We start from the raw sequence: 23,565 nt of genomic DNA, 5'->3' as shown, positions 1-23,565 counted from the left end.
ATTGCGTTATAAAAATAATATATATTTTTCATAAAAATTTCGTTGATATATGTATATACATATATATTATTATATATTAGATGTGTTAATTGACTTTCATTATGTTGTTTGATACTTCACTATTTATTTTAACATAAACAAACGTATTGCACTTTTAATTTATGGCGGAGTTTTATTTACTTATGAATATTCATATGCAACGTTTCAATAGCTTGTTTATTTGGACATGAATATATCATAGAAATTTTGTTAAAAATTAATAAAATAAACCAACGCCTTCCGACGTCGATCAATGATATTTTGAATCATTTTTTTTTGTTTATTGATATTATTATTTATTATTCATTACTATTTATATTGTTGACTGAATAACGAAACTCATGTCTCATATGTTGGACTCGAGAGCTTTGCGAACTATAGTAAAGAATGACGTTGTAAATAATGTATAATTAAATGTAACTTATAGCGATAATCGATAAGCATTGAAAAACAATGCTCTTAGAGTCGTTAATAATTTTAGTTAGTAATCTTGTCAATTGTAGGATCTCAAAATGATTTATGTCAATGCTTATTCACGATCTTGTCAAAGCACTGCGAAAGTACTTTTCAATCGTAATCAGAAAACAAATTGACAATCACGTGCTGATAAGAGGAAAATAAATGGCTGCCCACAGTAGGAAAAGAATCAAAAGAAGTATCATGGTTTTAGTTCGAAACGAATCCCAGCCCACGAGTATTCGTCTGGGTCTTTCGTTTTGGGTTTCTTCCGGCGCGGATGACTAAAAAAAAATTGAAAATTTATTACGGCAAAAATAGCGCTTTGTGATATGAAAAAAAAAAATTAATTACCAAATTGTCATCTTCGTCGTTGGCCAATTTCTCCAGGCTGGAAAATTTCTGCATTAGAATGTCTTTGTTGTTAATAATATCGGAATCGGAAACGTCTTGTAATTTGAGTAACACTCTTGAATCTGATGACGTAGAAGGTTCAGGATTTTCTGTAGTTTCTCGTTGCTTGTTAACGGAAACGGCTGACTTTCCTAATGTTCTCGCCACATCGATAACTTTTGTCCCGGCGCTGTTTTCCAGGCTGGTCCCTGTAAATAATATTTTTATTAAGAACTTTTTAACCGAATTTTTAAGTCAAAATCAATCGTCGCTACGTGCAAAGGTGAAACGAAAGTGCAACGCAGATGGCCAAGTTAGAATTTGTTGAAAAAATAAAAAAAATGTCTGCTATTGGATTTCTAACGTTTAGGGAACTATTTTTCATCATACACACAAAGGGGGGCTGCCAACATTGTAAATGTTGTAAGATATCCATTTCTAAATCCCTAACGGAATTTGACATAGATCCTTCTCCAGAGTCCCATCCATTCATTCTCCTTATTGAAACCTATAGAAATTGTCTGTCTTCAAATTTCTGTGCTTTGGTCTTCGAAAATTGATCAGCTGACTTTTCCAGCTACTTTCATTAAGTAATTCGAGTATCGTCGACCTTGCCTCTAATGACTTTGTATTCGATTCCTCATGGTTATAAAACTTTAATCTATTGCATAAGATATGTACATAGGCATTTTATTAAAATAGGCACTTAAATAAAAATAGTTTCTTACCTCAATAGACAGCAATTTGCTTCTGATGTCTGGGAGACGTTGTTATCAATAACTAGGCCCTTGTTGACCAAAGATATTCAAGTTTATCAGACTACCAACTTCTGGGTCTTCCAGTGAACGAAAGTGAGGGAAGAACGAAGAGAGCGAGAAATAAATGAAAAATTGTCAAAATGTTTCCAAGTTAGTCTATTTTTCAAGACGCTGGACGTTCATTCAATATTTGATGAAATTCTGTGAAATAGGATGTCAAGTGATAACTGCTACCTGGCATGATCTTTAGGGTTAACAGGAATCCTACTCAATCTCAATTGAAATTAATTTTGTCTCTTCTCGATGCAATCTGATATTAAACATTTTCCAGTTTTCACCTGTAAATAAAAATTTAATAATTTACTTAGATTCAGAAGAATAGTCAAGTGGTCTTACATTAATTTTATATCTAACTTTCAGGAAGGGGTAGAAGACACGTGTTCAAAACAAAACGTCATTCAGATATGACACAAACAATTATTCATTCGTTTGTATTACTTTGTCGTTTTAGCTTTATTGGATAATGTATATAATATTCTGCCAATATAACCTTGTTGTAACAGTTGGAAATACAGACTAATCATGAATACTGTATACGTTTCGTCTTCTTCTGGTTATAAGAAATTTTTGTATATTACCTTTATTCAATAACAAACCACATATCCATAATTTGAAGATATCGTACAAAAAATATGTCTTATAAGTACAAGTTTCTAAAACTCTGAAAATCTCTTGACACGTGTGAAAACTTATGACTTTGACTGTTCGTCGAGAACGAGGGTGTTGATAAAAAAATTTCGATCGAACGATTGTCAGTCTTTCTTAACCAACTTCAGCGTCACTTTTTAGTAATGGATAATACGTATACAATTTGCATTGCTTTGTGCAACTGTTACAAGTACTTTTTTTTCTGATTTTAATAAAGCTGTATAGACATGTATCACGCAGTGATATCACTGTTACCACTATTAAATTATAAATAGAATAAGTGTATTGTACAAAATATATAATTATACCTCGAGTTCGTTACAGTAAGAAAAATATCCTAAAATAAATCGATCGTGCATTCTATACTTTCAATTACAATTTTAATTATAAATAAAGAAAAGTCAAACCTATGCTAGACGTACAATCAAATATAAAAGATGTACCGTATAGTTTCTTTCACTAATCAACAATTTAGTACGCATAACAGTTCACAGAAAAAAAAAATATACAATATACCTCAGGTTAAAATTAATTAAAAATTAATACGCTATTGTTTTCGCAAATCCCTCTTTCTTTTCCGTAGAGAATACAATGTGCGAGCAAAATTAGCTCGGTGGAATGATCGTTGACGTAGATATCATTTCAGTATCGTCGTAGGTAGCTGTGAACGAAGTAGAAAATGTGTCTGAAATACATACAATTTACACAGATGTTCAACGTTAAACAATTGTTTATATACGCATAGCCATTTTCGATCAAAGAGCCATACGAATGTTTTCACTTACTTCTATTAGCGTTTTTGATTTTTTTTCTTCTAGAATGTCTTGTTCTCCCATTCTCCTTAAAGTATTATGCAGGGCACTTCTGTTACAAGATCCGGTACTGGGCCAGTAACGTATAGACAATCACCCATATAACCAAAGCGACAATTACAGAGACGAGGAAGATCGTTTTTAGTAAATGCCAGGGACTTTCTGGTCGTGCTTCTCCGTGACTCCTGGTGGCCTTGCAGCCGCCATTCCCACAAGGTATACTTCGTGACAATACAGGCGTGGATGTAGCTGCCGTCGACGTCGCTGTAGACACGCCGACTTTCACCTCCGACAGTTCAGTCCCGGCCGTACAACGGCCTTCGGCTTTGTTGACATTCTCGAACGTTGGGTTATCCATCTGCAAATGGAACACATAGTATAAATACTTAATATACGGATTGATATATTAGTTTAATCATTAATCGTAGAAAAACCTAAAGTGAATTCTACGTTAATTAAAAAATTTATAACGTAACTTCCTGAACAGAATCACTTATAAATTTTATCATTTCTACATTAATCGAGTTTGTTAAAGCAAGCGATATGCAGTAAACTTTTTAAAAATTTTTATACATACGTTTTACCTAAATACACTATACAAATGTAAGATCCACGACTATTTTTATATTTCAACGAATATCTAAATGCTTCTTTTAACTATGCCAATTGCCTAGTTCTCATTTAATTAATGTGCGGTTAATGGATATAAGGTAATTTTTTCCAGAGATTGTGATATTGTTTCTATTCTTATTCGATTCATACTGTATTAGTTTCTGGTCGCACGTGTTACTTTAATCGAGCAACTATCGTGTCTGGTTTCGAGCTACAAAAATCCATTGTCAGCCGATATGCTATGTGGTGTCTCGACTTGAGTGTCGTCACGATTGTTTTGAATAACTTAGAAGACACGTTAGATACAGCATTAGGAACGATTGTTAGTGTTCAAAAGAAACATAAAGTTTCTTCGAAATCTAGTGCATTTTCACTGTCAGTTGGTTCTTATCGTTCTCAGGAGAGAGAGATAAAAATTGTATTTCTTTCATTATATGGAAATTGTCGTATGATTAAACATAATGCATAAATTGTAATCAAAGATTGATCTAAGGAGAAGGATGAGGATTACGTGTAACGATGGAATTCGATTTTTCTTTGGAAAATAATCTTGTTCCGGTTCAGGACCACCCTCGTATATTGAGCCCATCATGCCAGCGACTTGATCAAGACACAGATGATCCCATAAGTAATTGCAGGACGGTGCAACTATTGTATTGGACACCATCTGTTATTGACCATATTAATTAATTAACACTGTAAGATAATTGTGAAAAAAAAATTAAAGAATTTTTGAAAAGTAATAAAAAAAATTCCTTTGAACATAGTTCGATCGACTGGGAAATAATATTTTCACATTTTCTCTTGAACACAAGATGCATCAAAAGAAATTACCCACGTCAGAAACTAGATAACCCTTTTTAGATCTGCTTACATTTTTTTCGTAATTCATATTTCCTTATTTATTATCTAGTTGGCATAAATGAGACAATTCCGATAACATAAATGTTGACTGTTTTTTACTATTGTAATCTTATGTGAATATAACCTTGACCATTGAAAATTTTCTAATGAATATTTCCTTATACATGATACCAGCTTGAGAATTATTCAATGTCAATAATTAAAATACGCTATCGCTAAATATTATTTCTATCGAAAATCATTCTGCCTTTTATAAGCGTAATTATTGTAATTGAAAAATAATTCAATGAAGTTATCACTCATTTGCCAAATTTTTATTCTTTGATATAGCAACTTACTTTATTAAGCTTGCACCCATGTTGATTATTAGTATCACGATGCATTGTGATTCCGATTTAATTAATTAATCTCTATCTTCATTAACCTCGCAGATCTTATTCTTTTTATCCTTTTTTTTTTCAAAGCACAAAACTCGCTTTACTATACACGTGTACATATATTTATTTTATTTTGTACTTCAAATGTAAATTTACGTATTTATAAATACGTTCGCGAGTATACCTATATAGGCGTACGAACTTGTATAATAGAATTTTTAAAGAAAAAGATAGAGAGGGGTTGCTTGAAGAAACGGGAAAAGGAGAGAAAGTCTCTCACGGGAGAATCTTGACGTCGAGATACGTCTAACGCATGATACGCAACGAGAAGTGAACTATCCAGTGTTTAATAGAAGACTGACTAGTCAAGCACGAGAGGGCGCATTATCAAACATTATCGAATCTGACCTTTGATCTCGTTCATAAAAGCTTGACTCCTGGCTATCGCTTTAATTTCTGCATTACCATCAAGTCGCTAGACTCGTGAAGTTCCTTTTTTGAAAATCAAAATTAACCTTACTTTTGCAAATTGTCTCTTTATAAAATACACCCATTTTTAACAATTTTTCACAAGTACCTATCACTACCGTCATTTCATGTTGCACCCTCTATACACATAAATGGCACGCCATAGCGATTCGAATAAATGAATATCTTTATAATTAAAATTTTTTTCAAAACTAGTCAAAATTTTACTTCGATTTATCTAATCAGAAAATTTAAAAAATTAACGTAGCTAGAAGTTACCCTCTCTAGAGAAAAAAATTTTGGCGAAAGTTTTGCACAGATGTAATTATCGTTAGACGTTCAAACAATTTCTCTTTTTTTTTTTATCATGTTGCCAGGCCACTTTCAACAGCTGGCATCACGTCGTTTAGGTGGCATTTTACCTTACGTAATTGGGTGAAACTTATTTGTGATGATAAGTACACTGCTAGGAATGCGTCCTGTCATCATTGGTTAAATGTCATAGTCTGACAAGTTTCGAGACTCTAGACCGAGTTGACGATGTTAAATGGGCGACAAAGCCTTAAGAAACTTTCTTCAAGAATACAATATACAATATGTTAAAGAGATACTCGATTTCAATTAAAATCACTTTAAATCGATTCACAGAGAAGTTGACAATTCTCTGTATTACATTGAACGATATGCATTTATTTTATCGATTGCTATGAAAAATAAAAATGATCAAACTACCCTGTGCGAACTTTCAATATTATCATCTTGTTTTATTATCATATTTATTTTATTTGCATATGGGCTCTCTCTCTCTATACGAAAGACCCACTGCATACATTGATCATGTATAATTTATAATATTGAACTGCCGGATGTATCACATGGTCACGTATCAGTTGGATATTTAACGAAAGGAAAGATAGAAAGTTGAAGTATTAATTTTTAGTACGTTCAAAAATGAATAGCCAACGTCGAAAGTAAATTTTATATTTTTTTCTTCCATTTTACAAAAATTCAACAACGTGTCAACTCACATGAAACGTATCTATACGTAGCATTGGTTCTGTTCCCTGCTAGATAAAAATAAAAATTATCTACAATACCGACAATTCTTGCGTTAATAGTAGATCGTACAGTTATTAATTCAAGACAAAATTATTATTTTATTATCACTGTTATTCCATGACGAGCAGCCGTCATGGATATGCATTTCAAAACGCGTTTATCATTAACGTATATATATACCTTCATGAGCACTGTTACGTAAAAAGCGAAGAATTCCAATAGATTTGCACTAAACGTTAAAAAAAGTTTTTGTCTTGATTTATCATGCAATCGACTTTCCAATTTTTGCATATGTATATCACTTTCAGTAATAAAAATTAAGGATTTACTAATTATTGTATTTTGAGTATCAGTAAAAGTTTTCATATCCAATGAAAAATTAAACATATTGCTTGTGCTTGTAGACCTTGGAAATCTAATCATTATATAAATACCATGTGGCTCACCTGTTGCAGATGCCAAGTATGCTTGAAAAAGCCTTTGAAGTATTTGATGCCCGATGGCATTCTTACAGCGAGATTCTGTGTTTAAATTGACAGGTGTCAATTGAAATGTAAACAGAAGTTTATTCAGTACTGTTACAACGTTTAACACGCATATCCTTATTTTTTAATATATTTATTTTTTTATTCCTCAATTTTGTATTGTCAAAGATTAACTACATATCCACACTGTCGTTCGCTTTCACCAATTGTCATTTTGATTTGTTTATTTCGCAATGAGACACTGAAGAAATTTATGACCGTCTCGCACTGTTATTTAATGCAGTATGTCACTGTATACCAGCTTCGTTCACAGTAATATTTTGATCCTTTATTTAAAGCTCTCTAGTTTCGATCGGTATAAATCATTCAGGAAGATTCTTACGTTTGTCCTTGGAACATTTAACGGAATGCACTTTAGCGTTGAACAGCAGTGAATAATAGTGAACAGCACTGAGCGAACGCTCAGCCAACAGTGAGGCGAAGTGATCAAACTTGCTGGGAACTGGTAGTGGTGGTAGTGACATGTACACGTTAACTGCCAACATCCACACTTGATTTAATGAATACGAACCTGTGACAAATGGACTTGCACTTTTTTATGGTTAACCATTACATTGACTTACGTACTTTTTTGTTTTCTTAATATAACAATTTATTAGATTAATTTGAGGATGACTGTAAACTGTCTTTATTGTGATAAAGATACAAAAATAAATACTAATTGTACAATTTAACTTATTTATCGGCGGATTTTGAAATCCGAAAATGTTGGCTGCGACAGTTCTTGCTCGTCGCGAAATACGACTTTATCAATCAATGATTGTGGACTACCTTTATATTGGAGCCAATGTTTCCTAAAATGAAAAAAAAGAAACAGCTTTAGATATATTGTTGAAAGGTATGGTGTTTTGAAAATTAGTATTATTATATTGTTAAATGTATATAGGATGACGTGTGAAGCTTAGATTTTATATTAAAGACGATTCTTTTCTGCGATTACAAATAAATATATCTGTTGAAATAAATGTATATAATCAGACGATCTTTTAAACGTTACTCTACACGGCTATTGTATCAGTTAACAGATATTCAAAATGTCTCAAAGATATCTACAATCGGTAAACGTACATTTCTTCGATTTTCGATTTTTCTCCTTCAATGTGGCCGACGACGGTTCCAATTTCAGTGTTCATGCACCATCCCTTCAGGCCCAACTCTTCACATCGCTTTTTCGTATACTGTATAAGATAAAACATAAAATATGTATGATGAAGAAATATTTTATGTCTATTATGCAATTATACTTTTTAGATATACTCTGATCAAATTTCAGCAGGTTTCTAAGGTACGACATTATTTTTTATTATACAGAAATTACGTTCTCTGTCCATAAGTCTTGTAGAAATCTACTATCATGACATCAATCGATAAGAACACGCCAGCACCATCTGGCGATCACTCATTAAAGCTCTAACTCTATGCTTCATTTCATACACGTTGCAAGCGACTTTCTGATTTACTTGGTTGCTTCATTGGATTAAACTAAACTGGGTACAAGTTCCATGGGAAATGGGGTTCGAGGCCCTAATAATAGATAAATCTGCAAATCGCATTTCAAGTGAATAATGCGAAACTTAACGGTCGTATAAGGAAGCTAAAGAAACATGAAAAACATTTATCGTATAAACAAGACTTCAATGATATCATGGATTGCATGTATAACTGTAGTTCTCCAAAATTATTTAATAGAACAGCTATCGAGCCATTACAAGATATTATGCTTGAATGAATTTGAATCCTACACACGGCAGCTATGGACACGTTTCAAAATTCATTGCGGGTATGACGGATATCATTATGTCTCTGTTTATCCGCAGGCATGTGAGACATAGCCATACTCGTAGAACTGTATGCGAATTTTGGAACATATCCGGTATATGGGCCAACCAAGACACCCAAGAACTTTACGTGGACGCATGACTGTACATCACGAATTATATGTCGTCGATGAATAATTCTACAAGCAACGCTTCGAGCATACGACCAACTGTACAGCGAAACTTAGTCGTCAAAAATTAGTGTTCCAGTCTACGATAGAGTTAAATCATTGTCTACAAGAACTGTACGCAATTTTTTGTTGCATGCAGACACTCGTATACAGTTCTCTGATCACAAAAATAAACTCCATATTCCTTTCTGTATGAAACTATTCAGACACCATGTATGTGTCGGTACAATTTTACGCTTACAGATTTACGATGTACAGTTAACCCATTTACAGTTAGAACGTGGACGATTGAGCGTACCAGTTTTACTCACCTTTCTAAAGAAAACTCCTGTAAAAATTAAAATAATGATTCAGTTTCTTATCGGAGTAGTAATCAAGTGATAATTTAGATAGATAATTTACCTTGGACTCGTCCGTAAACCTCAAAGTTCACGCTGATTATTTTGTTGGACATTATCCTCTTTTCGTATATCTGCAATTTCCAAGATATGTAAAGAAATGCAATGACGCTGAAAGTGACGAGTTTAACAATCTCCTGATTAATCATCAATGAATACCTTTAAATTATACTGATAAGTAATATGTGTTGTTCGTTCGAAAACCGTGCGGTGTGTTTGTGAATTATTTGTTTCCAGCGAGTCGTTCACCTAGATGTCACTAGTGTCGCGTCGTTTCATCAGCTGTTCAAGCCAATCGTGTCTGTCAGCATTATTCTGTCCACCGGGAAAGTGTCAAGTTAACTCCTGAAATTTGAAATGATGCATACTGCATAAAGAAAAGAAAGTTACGATTACAAAATCTAGAAGAACATAAACCCCTTATCGTACTATGTAACGTGTTACAATATTTCGTTGTGTTATTACGTGGCGAATCGAACTTCTCAGAAACATCGATTCCCTGGATGCACGAAAGGTTCGGGAGCAGAAACACATGGTAATGCCAATGACCAAATAAATTGCACGTTAAATAAATACAGTGATTTACGAATAAATAAAGTTAGATCATTTATACCAGTGAAGTTTCCGGGTACAGTGCAACATGGCTGCCAACCTTGAATGAAAACAGTTATACGAAACCCTGTACGTTAAAAGAACCTTCTCGATATTCTCGCCAATGAAATTAATTCGGAACGCAGAAGAGAATGGACCTTCACGACGTCCCAATTTCGTTTCATGATGAATCACGGAGACTAAATTGATGCTAATTGTGGTAATATGGTGCGGTCTAACACGTTCTACTCACAGACATTAAATTAGGTGTACCTAATATTCTGTCTCGCTGTCCCAACGCTGCTTGTCGGTCTCACGCCATCTATTCTACTGCTCTCTCTCTCTCTCTCTCTTTCTCTCTCTTAATCTCTTTGTAGTCTTAACTCTGTCTCTGTCGCTTTCCCCACCATCCTCTACGCATTATTAGCGCGCAGAGGAGAGGTAACCCGAAGGCACAGAGATGCATAGGTAGGAGTTGTATCTCCTTCTACCTCTCTACCTCTACTTCTCCTATCTTCAATCTATCAATCCATCCTTCTCTTTCCTCGTATAAGTCGATCGTGTGGTTCACGCATGGGACAGTCTCAAGGCGCACGTAGCACGCGATGGAAAGTCACGGCGGGTACACAGTGGTGCGGTTTATATACTGAACAGTGAAAGACGAATCGACAACGATACGTAGGCAGTAGAAAAAAGGTCAGGACTGTACTTGGGCTTTGCTCTCATTATTCGATTCTCTCTTTATCTCTATTTTTCACAATGTGGATCGATTGACGCATCTACGTTACGAATCCACGAGGGACACCTACTTTCGAGAAGTTTAAAAAGTGTCAAAGAAGAAAAGTGGTAGGACTACCGAAACATACGTTTGCAAAAAATTTACGAAACTTTCATCAGGATTTTTCTGAATGCTACCAGTTTCATCGCCGATTCCATATCGTTCCATACTTAAGCTGTGAGGAAGAAAAACTTTATCGAGGACTGGTATACATTGAGTTGCCTGTTGCATAAACACGGTTACCACGCGACTGTGAAGTGCACCCTTACACGCAGATACGTCCCTGAAAATTTGTCTGACAAGACGGAATCTGTTAGTTTTATATTTGCAAGGAAATCGAATTAAGGGAATCCTAAAGTGATACTAAAGCAGATTCTGTGCGGTGTGTGTTGTGTATACAATCAAGGATATTCTTTAATATAATCTTTAAGGACATTGATCCATACGGAGTGTTTACGTTATATTAATGCTTCTTTGGGGAAACCGAGGATTTGTCCGAGGCGCTGTGTCGTATTTGTGTATCGCCCTTTATCACCGATTAAAAACTTTGTGTTTTCCACCTTAAAGTGGGGTTAGTGCAGATTTCACGCAGTGAGGAAAGATGACAGCGATGCTAGTATCCGTGGCTGAGTTGTCGAACATTTTCTCTGTTCTTGCAGTGTTGATATGTTTCTGCGGAGTTGTCTTATTTATCATGAGGTATGTATGAGACGCTTAACTATATTTTTGACATTTTCAAGATACAATTAACCGTTTCAGAATTTACTTATCACTGCAATATTGGCTAATCTGCCGTAGCCGAAAGTCTAGTCAATATTCACCAATAATATTGGAATTCTTAAAATTGTTTATTTGACAAACTAAACTATAAACTGTTCAGAGACTCGTGTCCTTCTCTGTTATTGATATGCGGTTTATTATCTTGTTTTCCACCTTTCAAGAAACTACGTTCGCTTTTTTTTTAATCGTTCTATATTTGTAGAGTTAAATAAATTCAACGAATTCACGACAAAGATACTCCTTTGAATTTTAGATAAAGCTGAACAATGAAATCGATAAATATCTCTGAATCAGCCGTATCGAAAGTCTGATAACATGCAAATGTATTCCATAGCTTTTTGTCAAGTTCTTTTTGCGCATCTCATCAACGTACCGGCTCACACTCATTGGTCCCTTTTTAAAATAATCTAAAAATAACTACTCTAACCTTCCTAAGGCATTACGTTCTAGTTCCAGTGTTTGCGATTTTCACGAACTTATCAGCGCAGCCATTAGCAGAGAAAGAAGTTTCATATGCTATTTAGACGAATTTTAGCAAAGATATTTTTCAGTCAAAGAAAAGACAGAGGCAGTGAAAGAAATTTCATATGCTATTGAGACGAATTTTAACAAAGACATTTTTCAGTCAAAGAAAAGGCAGAGGCAGAGAAAGACATTTCATATGCTATTGAGACGAATTTTAGAAAAGATATTTTTCAGTCACGTGCAAAGAACGGTTGATGACGATAAACAGACCTCACTGATATGTATAACATTATTTGCACAAATAGCTATGCGCTGCGCACTGTTTACGTCATTTCATTGTTAGCATTCTTCTTCGTTGAGTATGATGGACTGTTTCTTATTACACGCGTGTAGTTATTAATCACTGCATATAGTGTTGACTAAAATTTTGATAAAAATTTTAACACCTTCAGAAATTGTAAAACTTTCTCACTCGAATTATGAGCACAAATGCTGCTGGAGATGGATTTGTAAAAACAAAATTTTATATAGATATTTTTCAAATTTGACTTAAACTGACGTTTGACGTATTTTGTTTCTTGTATCACTTAACACGTGCGGTATTGAAACATACATGACAGTAATTTATTGTTATTAGCACTTCCTCTTGGCACGATCGAAACATTATTCAAAATTATAAATTATGATCCCGCGCCTGTCGTGTTTTTTATCCGACCAAAAAATGAGTCTGATATGAGCCTGTTTTGCTGAATTATTGTACAAAACGGAACTCTTAAGTCAATGAATATATCCCAACATGTTTTTTGCTAGGATGACTAATACGTAAGACCACACTTGATTTTTTTTAAACAGTAGAGTATCTCAGTAGATTTTTCTCTTGAATATGGATGATGGCATCGGAATATTTATCTTTCGTTGGGATAAAAGTAAAAACGTGCGAAGACAATTGTGATGATTATGGCTTAAAAAAAATGTGACAGGTAGTTTCTGGAATAATGCCATTTCAAGTTTCTTCATTTATAAGTGAAGTAAATTAAATTGTTTGGAGTTTAATCAAAATATCGAACATCTTGGCGATAGTAATTTACGCTCTCGTATTCCACATTGCTGTGATTGAAAATCTGTATGGCTGACATGCTTAGTGTTTTTTCTTGTTTAACTGCTTTGACAAAGAAGCAGTTATATAACCGAAAATATATATATATATATATATATAATATATATATTTCGGATATATATTTATATATATATACAGGGTGTCCTACTTAAACTTTTACATCGCAATATTTCGAAGACAAGTTTTTGAGAAAAATTTTTCAAACAAAAGTTATGGAACTTCGAGGATGCTAACAGACGGTCCGATTGAATTTTTCCTCCGGGGCTCCGTAGTCTTTCCTAAGTATTTGTTGCGTCACCGCACGACAGCCTTTCCTAGTTCTATCCATCAAATTCAGTCTGGTAGTTGGATGCTGTTTCTCAGAAGAGTATATTTCAAATTGATTATTTTTATTCAATAATTATTCAATATTATTTTTATTCAATAATGAGTTTTAAAATTGAGAAATCATCAAAAACAAACTAAATCGCTAATTATAGATTAACGTGTGCAGAGAATACGGCGGGTGCTTTGAACACTTAATACCGAGAGAGATGCGTAACGATAATTGAAGTAACTACTTTACGTGTTTATTTTACCGGAATCGGCTGGGTCACCGACCGATCTTGCCTTAATTAGTTTAATTATCAAAAAAGAAATCGAACAATAACCTGAAACTGTACCTAGGACACACGATAATTTCATTAATCTTTTTCTCATTTTTCTTTAAAACTTGTTTTCGAGATATATCCGCGTAACAGTTAAAGTGGGACACCCTGTATACGAATATCGGTGTTTATAAAAATCGCACGTGCGCCATATATCCTTTAATTTACTCCGTGCTCAGGTTATATATATATATATATATATATATATATATATATATATTTTTTTTTTTTCAAATACTTTTTCTCTTTTTACATTCGACTTAAAATTCGTTTTTAGATGTATACGCAATTGAAGTTTCAAAAAATTGTATCGATGCTGACATGTTGCGTAAAATCAAGTTGCAACTGGCTACGTCAAAGCCAAATGTCACTTGACACTTTACAACGGAATCCATTAATGTTATCGATACGAGCTCAGTAATTGCTGTAAAAGTACTTTTCGTTGGTGCAGGAACATGATGGTACTTCGGTTGCATGGCGATGATCTGATGTTCGGCGGAAATGGCGGTGTCATGACGCATTCCCCTCGAATTCCCCAAATGAAGATGATGAAGGTTCACATACCGTTCACTTTCAAACTTCACGAGAGCTTCAAGAGCACCTACGCGGGTAAGTTTTTTTCTTTGTTTTCAAAGTATTGTTACCGTTCAATTTTATATAGGGAAAACAAATTTTTTTTTTTTTTTTCTTCAAATTACAAAGTTAAGTCAATTCACTACGGCAGTCTTTGAAAATTCGTAAACGCGAGTCACACAGGTTAATCGGCGATTCGAAAGGAAGGCTATGAGATTGCGCAAAGGATATGCCTCGGCTTTCAGCTATTTGCTCTATTGTGCTGATAACACGTGGTTCCTCGAAATACCTCTAATCCGTGAAAAACGCAATTCCAGGTAGGTTATTGGATCTTGGAAGATGATACGATATATTGATATTGTTGATTCTCGTTAAAGCATGTACGTACGTCACGTAGAATAATTAACGATGAATTAGTGTCGAGTGGTGTTAAATTTTAAGGACATATTTTTTAACGCTATATAAAAATAACCATCTCGAAAGTAGCTGACATTTCGGCATCCTTGATGCTTCTTGATAATCATTTCGTCGACTGGCCATGAATTCGTTTTACGTCCGTCCAATGGAATTTTGGGAGAGGTCGTATGCCGTCTAGCGTCAAGACCCGATGCGTTATAAAATTTGGAGGGCGGAAAAATTACACGAAAATCTATTGACGTAACCGGATCATTCTTCGTATTTCGGTAATTCCCTCAGCGGCATAGACGGTCGAGCATACAAGGGCACTCGTGAAATTAACCTGTAATGTCAAATTGTAATACCCACTGTACTGTTGACCTGGCCGGTTGCCGGTCAAGGTGACAATGCGTTGCGTAATCTCAGCTGCAATCGCAGCAGGCATACCAATTAGTCAAGGCGTCATACACGTTCCACTTACCAACCCATTTGGCAGATCTCAAAGTAATACAGACACGCGTTACTGGACTATGCCAAAATGATAAATATATGAAAACTGAGTACCTTCGACTTTTAATTCCATCCGGCTTCTACAGGGGCCAATCCCACGTGGGCTAACCGTCTGGCACTGGCCCCTCTTGTAATTGGCCCATACTACAGTCTCAAGTCTTCTGTTTTGACAAGTGTCGAATTTTGTTTAGACGTTATCGTTATTTCGCTAACTCATATCTCTCAGTCCTCCCGCGATAGCCGATACGCAAGGCGGGCGATTTGAATTGCGTATACATTCAGCATGCGATATAAAGTGTCAGCTGTTTTTCGCGGAACGTCTAATCGTGGGCCAAAGGAAAAAGAAAGTTTAAATGAAAATCCAAAGTTTGACGATCAATCGCTTGATATCGTTTTATCAATAAGTCGGATTTTTTCTTTCTCCCTCTGGTCCATTATCGTTACGCGGGTATTACGCGAGCGTCTCCCTTTTCGTAATCGGCGTTACACAAGTTACGGCTGTATCGCTGTTACAAGTCATTCGGCAGTTATTATGCCGGTCGCTCGTTACGTATGCGCATAAAGGTGATGCGTATCGGGCTTAAGGAGAGGCGTCAAATTCTACTGGACGACTTTTCTCTTGTCCTCGTGGCTTCTCTCTCGCTCGCCTTTACATACTCGTCCAGCCCGTGACTCATGCCGTCGTAATTGAGTTTGCGCATTCATTTTAACTACGAGGGAATAAAATTACTTAATCCCATTCTCGGTTACACGTGGTCTCTCTTACGCCTGCCTATAATATTATAGTTACGCGCTCAGTCGGACGATTCAAAACCAACGATATTACCGATGTTTTTTTTTTTTTTTTTTTTTAATAAGTTTTTCGTTCGCGCTATATGCGTCAGGTTACAAACGCGAGCTGATAAGCGAGTCCGATGTGTCATACGTAGCCGAACTGTACGCGAATTTCGAATATTTGAGCCACGTAGTTGTTTTTTTTCCAAATTTCTCACCTCTTATCTCCGGGCACGAAAATTATCATATTCGGGCCTGTAAGGATTTCAAAATTTTTGGATTTCGCGTAACCTCAATTTTTTTTCGCGAAATTCGTATAATCGGTATATCGAGTTCCAAAAATTGGCTATCAATACTTTGAAATTATTAATGACTGAAAAAAACGTGCCTTATCAGCACCAGGTACGCTTATCTTCAGAAACCATCTTACGGCGTTCACACGTTACGACCGACATGTATTTAATGACGTGATTCGACCGTACGTGTTTGGAAGCGCAGTGATAACGGTAATCTAAGTGGGTACCGAGAAATCGAACAGTGATTATAAGTTTTGCCGAATAGTACGATGCTACGTGAGTATCAATCGTTATAAGGTAGTGTTAAATGGAGATGAATAAACTTTTTATTTGTATCTCTGCTTAATTATTGATCCTGGACCCAAGATGCTTCTTGCAGTGGGCGATTGGTGGCGGAAGAAATGTTTTGTTTTTCCCCATATAAGACTGTTAAATAATTACAAGCGCTCTTTAGTCATTGTGCAATAATCTTATTTCTTTGAAACGTGAACGCTCGATGACTCAAATGCACTCGCGTGTCGGTCGTTACATGCTAATTGAATATTATCATAGCTCATATGTCGAAAGTCTCGTGCCTCCGAACCGATGTATTATTTATAGGCGGGATTATCAATAAGCGTTTATCAATAAGCAATTGGGCCATTTGTACTGGGAACGATAATTCGACGATGCTCGCTCGTCGCATTGACTCTCGGGAAGGTTAATTAACAAGGGACGCCTTTTCCCTTCTTCTCGGTGTACGGCGACGAGGACGGAGTCGCCGCTCCGTCTCCGCGTAATCCAGCGAGCCCCCCGGCGCTCTGTCGCTCGTCCTGGTAGGCTTGGCCCACTCGGTATATATCCCGTGAACACACTTTCTCTGCGTTTCGCGAGCATTTCTTTCGCAAGGTACCCTTCTAACTCTTCGGATCGTTAAAATAAGAGGAGCTCAGGAGTCACGATATAATCGCGTCCCAAATTCCTCGGTCTGCCGAAATCGCGACGTTTGCGTCAGAATGTTTGTTTCCCTCAACCGGAAAGTCCGTTTCTTGTACGCTGAAAATTCTTGACTGGTCGAATCGGATTTGTCGGATTGTTTTGGTTAGGGTTTTTTTTTTTTTTCATATTTTTTACGTCGATTTCTTTTTTTTTTTCTTTAATCGCGATTACGTCATACGAATATTTCATTGCCTTGCTTCAGGAACCTTCGTACACGATCTCATTGGGAAACACGTTATATTAGGGTTTATGGCTGAAATTGAAATTTTTAAAATTTTCAACGTAATTTCTTTGCAATTGAATTATTTCGTCGCTACTCGTGTGCTCGCTGTGAGAGACGTTACCAAGGTAATTCTCGAGCTTGCAATGTATTTTATGTACATGCGACTGTGCACGTTCCTCTTTGCGAGGAAGATTTTGCCTCGAATATATATTTTTCTCGTGAATAGATTGCGCGTGGGGTTTTTTTTTTTCCTTGGCTTACGGGCTAAAAAGGAAAGTTGTGCGTTATATCGGAGAGATGGGGGGGGGGGGAAAAAGTCGTATGAATCAAGTTTTACCTGAAATTCACGTGATTCTCGTGAGTTCGGGGAAACAGAAATTTTTTGGTGTACTTGAAGTCTATGACGTCACGGCTCTCTATGGCATTCTAGGTTCAATAATTATTCTTTACAATAAACATTTTATGCGTATCTATTAAAGCATTGACGTATTGTCGGACTTTAGATTTGACGAATTTTCGATCGATATTGAAATATCGACTGATAATTAAAAATTTAATTCGAATAGCAATTTGTGTCCTTTTAAATTTATCTATTGCACGTTTTTTTCCCCCCCCTCTTTTATAATAATAATAATGACGCGCACCGTGAACGTAACGTTCACTTACCGATTCTGACGTATGCGTCTCCACGAGTGACCCAAGTTGCATAATAAGTGTTAGAGTTGAAATTGACATTACAGATACTTTCGTTGGGGCGGAAATTTAATTGAAATATTTTAAAATCGCATAAGAATCAGTTTTACGAATTTGTTTCGACCAACGTTACGTGCGCGAGTAATGATTAATTGGCAGGGTATGCTAATGTAGGCTTTTTTTAACTCACTCTGACCTCACCTCTACTTCGTTCAATAATTTATTCTTTCATTACGCGCGGTTACAGCATCTTCGCGTTATATCTGTCGAGTTAACACTTGCGTTTCGTAATTTGAATAGAATTAAAAAAAAAAATTATAATTTCCGTGCAGTACCGTTTTTTTTTTTTGGTCCTCACGTTAAACTCTTTAACATAGGAATATCGAGGAGCAAACGAACGCTGCTTCTCAGCTCGACACTCCTCGGAGTCGATTCGTTACGTCACACGGCGTCCTTAAATCACACGTGCTAAGCGATAGCTATAGGTTATACGGGAAGTTTCTCTCTGTAGGTAAGAAGACCAAAAAAAAAATAAGAAAGGTAAAAGTGAAAAGAAGACCGAAGAAGATATTTACGAACGCTTCGTTCTCGGTTTCTATAGCGTCAACATTACGAGCACGTGGATTGCGATTTGACGTGCAGACGTCGTATTTTCAAAATCGAATCTGTCTACGGTCCAATATTAAGTGACAGCGCTGATATGAATATTGGATTTTTCATAAAAAATGTAAAACGACAAATAGCATTAAGACAATGCTGTCGGAATCTCGGTGTGATTCTCATAGTTTTCGGGGAATCTCTTAGCTCGAGAAAATTTTTTGCTCGGACTGTTTTCGCGGAAAAAAATATTTTGCTACCTCGACTCCCATGACGCGTGTGCCGTACCCTTAAAATTTGCATCGACGGCGACAAGACTAGAAAATAATTGGGTTACAAAAAAAAAATATGAAAATCGACGTAAGTCTGTGCATTGGAAAAAAAAAAAATTATTACCGATCGCCATTTTCTTGTGGATTTTTTTTTGGCACGCGGCAGATACATAAAATTTTGCCTAATGCTCAACGTAACGTATGTGGTACGTGACCAGAAAAATATACGGAAGCTTTAATTCTCAAAAATCATTCTCCTTCTTCGCGTATCGAGTCTGCCGGAGATTCTTTCAGTTTACATAAGGAACTCCGAAGAGTCGAAGAGAAGCCACGAAATTGCTGTCCGGCACGTAAATCATTGGCGCTCGTCGCGAAGATTGACGACGACGAACTACGGCTATTGGCAGCGACTGTAGTCTTATGGGTTATGTAAGCGCGAGAAATCGTAGAGCCAAGAGATGACTCTCTGCGCGACTCCTCGTCCTTTAACTCTTTCCTTGCGTACGTGTAGACGCGTTTTCCTAGTGCGCCGGGGCCCGCGCATACGTTTACCTTTGTATCTGCGCGATGCAAAAATTGTGACGTAGACGCGCGCATGCGCAGACGACGTCGGGCTCTGCTGTGTACTCGGCCTAACTGTACAACTCGTGCTCACGACAGCCATAGTATGGGGGGCTACTAGGAAGCGCTACGGGGGACTACCGTAACACGCGATCAATTGACGAGCTATTTATTTGTTTTTATGCTTTTTTTCTTTAAATTTTTTTCTTTCTCTTAACGAAAACACTCGTCTTGCAATCTTATCTTTATTGCCTAATCTTATCTCCGAGAGGGCCAGCGAAAACGCTTGGAACGTTGCGCGTCGATCGAAGAATTTCTGTTTATTTACATGATCGCCTGGACAAGATAATCTCAGCTTGAAAGTTTTCGCATTGATAACGGTTATCGGTGTTTACGAATTTTTCACGTATTTTTTTTTATCCACCAAAATATCGTTCCCGTCGGGTTATACTCCGACGTGTATCTGGGAGTCAGTCAGGTGCCTTAACGGGATCCGTTCAGAGAAAGGATAAGCTGAGAGAGAAAAATATTGGAGGAGCCACGTAATCGAAAATCATGCAATTTTTTTCGCGACTGGTTACTTCGAATTACTTCAATTCGGATTACGCAACGGCTGTATTAAAGTGAATGGCCAGGCGCGCTCGATAGGATTTAATGATAGCGAAGAAGGAAATTTTTTTTTTAATTCAAATATATCTTTCCTTGACCGTTATCACGTTAAATCGGCTAAGGGGACGGATAAGATTTATAGACACATTAAACGTTCGCTGTATCGGCAGGATGTCGATTATTAAATAAATTGATTTCTTCCGAGAACCCATCGTTCTTAACCACGTGCGGGTTAAGTGACTTTAGACAGTTCTGTAGGCGCCTTGACGTCAGTTTTGTCATAGGAAAGGATGGAGAAAGAGGCGGAAAGAAATTGATCTTCAATTCTGTGGACGTACCTTAATATACATATATATATATATTTATTTGTTTGCTCCAATCGATGCAAACCAGTGATAACTCTGTCGTTTATACATGGATCACGTATTACGCACCTTCGTATCTTAATATCTATAGCAATCCACCAGTCACGACCTACGTCAGACTCAGTCTTTGCTATTTAGTTGTCCGTCGAACGGATACCATTGTTTTCGTCTATATATATATATATATATATATTATTTTCCTTCTGCTTCATTGTTCCCGCCCATGAGATCACTCGTTTATATGGTCCCGTCAGAAGAAAAAAGATGAGCCAGACACTCTCTTTGATCAATATTAAAACGTTTTCATAACTTTCATATATACATATATATATTCTTGTTCGTTCACAATACTGCTCCAAGGTTGTTTTGCTTATCGACTTTTATATATACGCGCAACGGTGAGCGTCTGCTGCGTGAAGCGAATTGTGAAATTGGCGTCGTTCCTTTATAACGTGACTTTCATAGCTCTCCGAAGCGTTCGAACGACGATTATCGGAAAGATGGTCGTTGAGATTTTTGAGGGATAATTTAAAAAAAAAAAAAATTACAAACAGTGTCTTTGGAGGATGAAAAGTTTTCGAATTAAAGATCGTTATACTTGTCCTCTGTAGATATTGTTAAGACTCGGTATAACTTCGCGCGGTGTCCCTGAAACGATCGAGTAAATTTCCTTTGCTGCGGTCTCTTTCGTTCCTAACAAAAATTTCATCCAAACCAACGGGAACGTCACGCGTCGAGAAATTTATTTATACAGTAATTTTCATATAGCGTATCGACATAGTTGCGGGATACGAGATTGATTCGGCTTTAGGTGAAAATTTAATCGAACTTCAGTAGCGTACCAATGGGGGGTGGGGTGGGGGGGGGGCAGTGACGTCAGAAAGCAAAAGGAACCGAAAACAGAGAAAAGACAAATACGAAGGTTCAGTGAGTGGCAAAGAAGTCGAAAAGACAAAGAGGGATAAAGTAAAGGAGAGCGAGGGAGACCGATGACGAAATTCGTGACAAGATTCGCCATGGATGACTTGCAGCTGTGCCAAGGGCAAGAAGGGCGGTGGGGTCTGCAATCTACGAATTCCGTAAGTCCGACAGATACTCGAAGGTATCGCATAGGTGGGATAGGAGTTAGGTTAGGCCGGCAGGAGTCTGTTGTAAGTCTGCATGGATTATCGATTTCGACATCGTATCGACGCGTCAAGGTCTAAGCGATATATCGATACTGACTTACGGTCGATTCGAAGCGTGTAAATGCACTTTACCACGTTGTGGCCAGGTCCGTCGGTGGTGTCGGATAGGACGACAAAAGTTGTAACGACTTTCTGAAAGAGTACGTACCACCAAAGTAGGCCATGATAAATGTCAGTGAGAACATAAGATTCTTCCGTCGATATATATGTAACAATACCACCATGTCTACGTGACTACCTTGACGTACGCCAGTCAAGGTCGACTTGCCGATTCCACGAGCGAATTATCGGTGCACGCCATATGCACTGAAACGAGACGTCTCGGCGAGTGGCTGCAGCTGCGTTTTACCTTGGTTAACCTAGAAAGGTATACCCCTAGAACGTATTTGATTTACGCTGACGGACAAATCGAACGAATACATTTTACGATGTCGTATTCCCGTGAATTTTATCATGACGAATGTCGTCCTTCTTAAGTCGCTGTTGGAAAAGTCATTTGTTTGCTTCGCCTTTGGCTCGAGCCACGAATAGTGTATTTTCCTACCGCGGACGCCAGCGCCTTCCGTGGCAATGCAAGCCGAATCCGGTTCAACGGCCAAAACTGGCAGGGCACGTTAGTGTCCTTGGATGTTACAAGATGCGAATTGAGTAACCTTTTAAGTAGCCCACAGCTTTCAAACTAATTGGCTCCATACGCCCCTGGCTGTTATATGTAATATTATACGGTAATAATAATTGGGTCATAACAACGGAGCAACGGTGACTAAGGAATTTTTTTTAAAATGGACGCCGGTTAGTCTTAGCGGAAAATAAAATATTGGAACGGCTAAATTGTTGGTGCGGTTGTCGTCACGTGTATGAAAAAAATTTCTTACGCGACTTACGATACTCGACGAACGAAGTGCTGCGAGGAAAACAATTTTTTTCTATTTTCATTTATCAATCCGGAAATACGATAATAAGTCTCGTTTAAGCTTCAATGAATATTGACGATTCGGTATTGATACTGTAAAAAGTTATATAGCTATCGTGTCGGTGGTACCAATTAGTGTATATGATTACCGACAATTTAATCATTGTCGACGATTACGTGAGAAAACAATGCATAGTAAGGGATGCGTTTAATTGTACGATAATTTATGTCACTTTAACGTCATTTAACTGACGTGGTTGTCGATTGGTTATTGAATGAAAATTATTTACGTAATTTATTGTCAGCCGGCGACAACTTGTCAGTCGTATTTACAAAGGACGACGAAAGTGCCCGAAGACTTTCGTTCGATGTAACGAATTAAGAGTCACCGAGTTGTATCTGTTTCCATGGTGACGAAATACAGGTTCGAGACATCCGTTCCGTTGTTAACCGTTATGCAAGTGGCGCTGCCATCGGCCAAGAGTTACATTACATGATTAACCCCGGATAAGGAGACACGAAGAAAAGAGAAAAGCAATATGCCAAAATGTCAGATTCTAACGTTAACCCTTAGATCTTAGTGTCGCGTAGCAAAATTTTGGCTAATTAAATTTTTCTTTCTTAACTCCCCGTTACGTTACAATACAAATTGTTAAAGTTGCTTAAGAAATTAATGACGTTTCTTCGATATACGCGTGTACGCCATTATACCCTGGGTACAGTACGATACAAAAAGTTGTCCTTCGTTGCGCTGCTTCTTGAGAAGTACGTAATTTTTTTTTTTTTTTTTTTTTTTTTTTTTT

At 36.8% G+C, this 23,565-nt stretch overlaps 4 protein-coding genes across 12 annotated transcripts in view; 1 reads left to right on the top strand and 3 right to left on the bottom strand.

Moving 5' to 3' along the window:
* Nucleotides 1-76: 76 nt before the first annotated feature.
* Nucleotides 77-1,992, bottom strand: LOC107274092. Of its 2 annotated transcripts, none has more exons than XM_025091367.1 (4): nucleotides 1,617-1,992; nucleotides 1,279-1,549; nucleotides 850-1,097; nucleotides 77-779 (listed from the first exon to the last, which is right to left on the bottom strand). In XM_025091367.1, exons 2-4 carry the CDS (start codon nucleotides 1,379-1,381, stop codon nucleotides 636-638), a joined length of 495 nt encoding a protein of 164 aa, XP_024947135.1. In that variant the 5' UTR covers nucleotides 1,382-1,549; nucleotides 1,617-1,992; the 3' UTR covers nucleotides 77-635. The 2 variants fall into 2 exon arrangements, with proteins under 2 accessions (XP_024947135.1, XP_024947136.1); XM_025091368.1 differs by having other exon boundaries at nucleotides 1,283-1,549.
* Nucleotides 1,993-2,140: 148 nt separating this feature from the next.
* LOC107274093 lies at nucleotides 2,141-7,489 on the bottom strand. 3 transcript variants are annotated; one of them, XM_025091365.1, is made up of 4 exons: nucleotides 4,981-5,399; nucleotides 4,290-4,445; nucleotides 3,140-3,524; nucleotides 2,141-3,015 (listed from the first exon to the last, which is right to left on the bottom strand). In XM_025091365.1, exons 1-3 carry the CDS (start codon nucleotides 5,023-5,025, stop codon nucleotides 3,222-3,224), a joined length of 504 nt encoding a protein of 167 aa, XP_024947133.1. In that variant the 5' UTR covers nucleotides 5,026-5,399; the 3' UTR covers nucleotides 2,141-3,015; nucleotides 3,140-3,221. The 3 variants fall into 3 exon arrangements, with proteins under 3 accessions (XP_024947133.1, XP_024947132.1, XP_015608342.1); XM_025091364.1 differs by having other exon boundaries at nucleotides 2,141-3,039; nucleotides 4,981-5,397; XM_015752856.2 differs by lacking the exons at nucleotides 4,290-4,445; nucleotides 4,981-5,399 and adding an exon at nucleotides 6,993-7,489 and having other exon boundaries at nucleotides 2,141-3,039.
* A 202-nt stretch (nucleotides 7,490-7,691) lies between these two features.
* LOC107274094 (acylphosphatase-1) lies at nucleotides 7,692-10,434 on the bottom strand. 4 transcript variants are annotated; one of them, XM_025091369.1, is made up of 6 exons: nucleotides 10,302-10,434; nucleotides 9,597-9,782; nucleotides 9,442-9,511; nucleotides 9,351-9,367; nucleotides 8,160-8,269; nucleotides 7,692-7,885 (listed from the first exon to the last, which is right to left on the bottom strand). In XM_025091369.1, the coding sequence occupies exons 3-6, from the start codon at nucleotides 9,491-9,493 to the stop codon at nucleotides 7,771-7,773; spliced, it is 294 nt and encodes a 97-aa protein (XP_024947137.1). In that variant the 5' UTR covers nucleotides 9,494-9,511; nucleotides 9,597-9,782; nucleotides 10,302-10,434; the 3' UTR covers nucleotides 7,692-7,770. The 4 variants fall into 4 exon arrangements, with proteins under 4 accessions (XP_024947137.1, XP_015608346.1, XP_024947139.1 ...); XM_015752860.2 differs by having other exon boundaries at nucleotides 10,282-10,392; XM_025091371.1 differs by having other exon boundaries at nucleotides 9,597-9,804; nucleotides 10,302-10,391.
* Nucleotides 9,708-23,565, top strand: part of LOC107274089 (cell growth regulator with RING finger domain protein 1) — a 21,685-nt gene continuing 7,827 nt past the window's right edge. Inside the window, exons 1-3 of one of the 3 annotated variants that reach the window (XM_025091363.1) lie at nucleotides 9,708-9,972; nucleotides 11,374-11,505; nucleotides 14,249-14,424. In XM_025091363.1, the coding sequence (XP_024947131.1) occupies nucleotides 11,408-11,505; nucleotides 14,249-14,424 (274 nt within the window). In that variant the 5' untranslated portion in view covers nucleotides 9,708-9,972; nucleotides 11,374-11,407. Of the gene's footprint in view, nucleotides 9,973-10,588; nucleotides 10,725-10,837; nucleotides 11,506-14,248; nucleotides 14,425-23,565 lie in introns of those variants that run through there. The other 2 variants (XM_015752847.2, XM_015752848.2) reach the window with 2 other exon arrangements.

Source organism: Cephus cinctus, unplaced genomic scaffold (genome assembly GCF_000341935.2).
Source record: "Cephus cinctus unplaced genomic scaffold, Ccin1 Ccin1_scaffold2234, whole genome shotgun sequence".
In the NCBI taxonomy this organism is placed as follows: Eukaryota; Metazoa; Arthropoda; class Insecta; order Hymenoptera; family Cephidae; genus Cephus; species Cephus cinctus.
The sequence above is the reverse complement of the archived record's forward strand: the minus strand, read 5'-3'. Positions and strand labels throughout refer to the sequence as shown.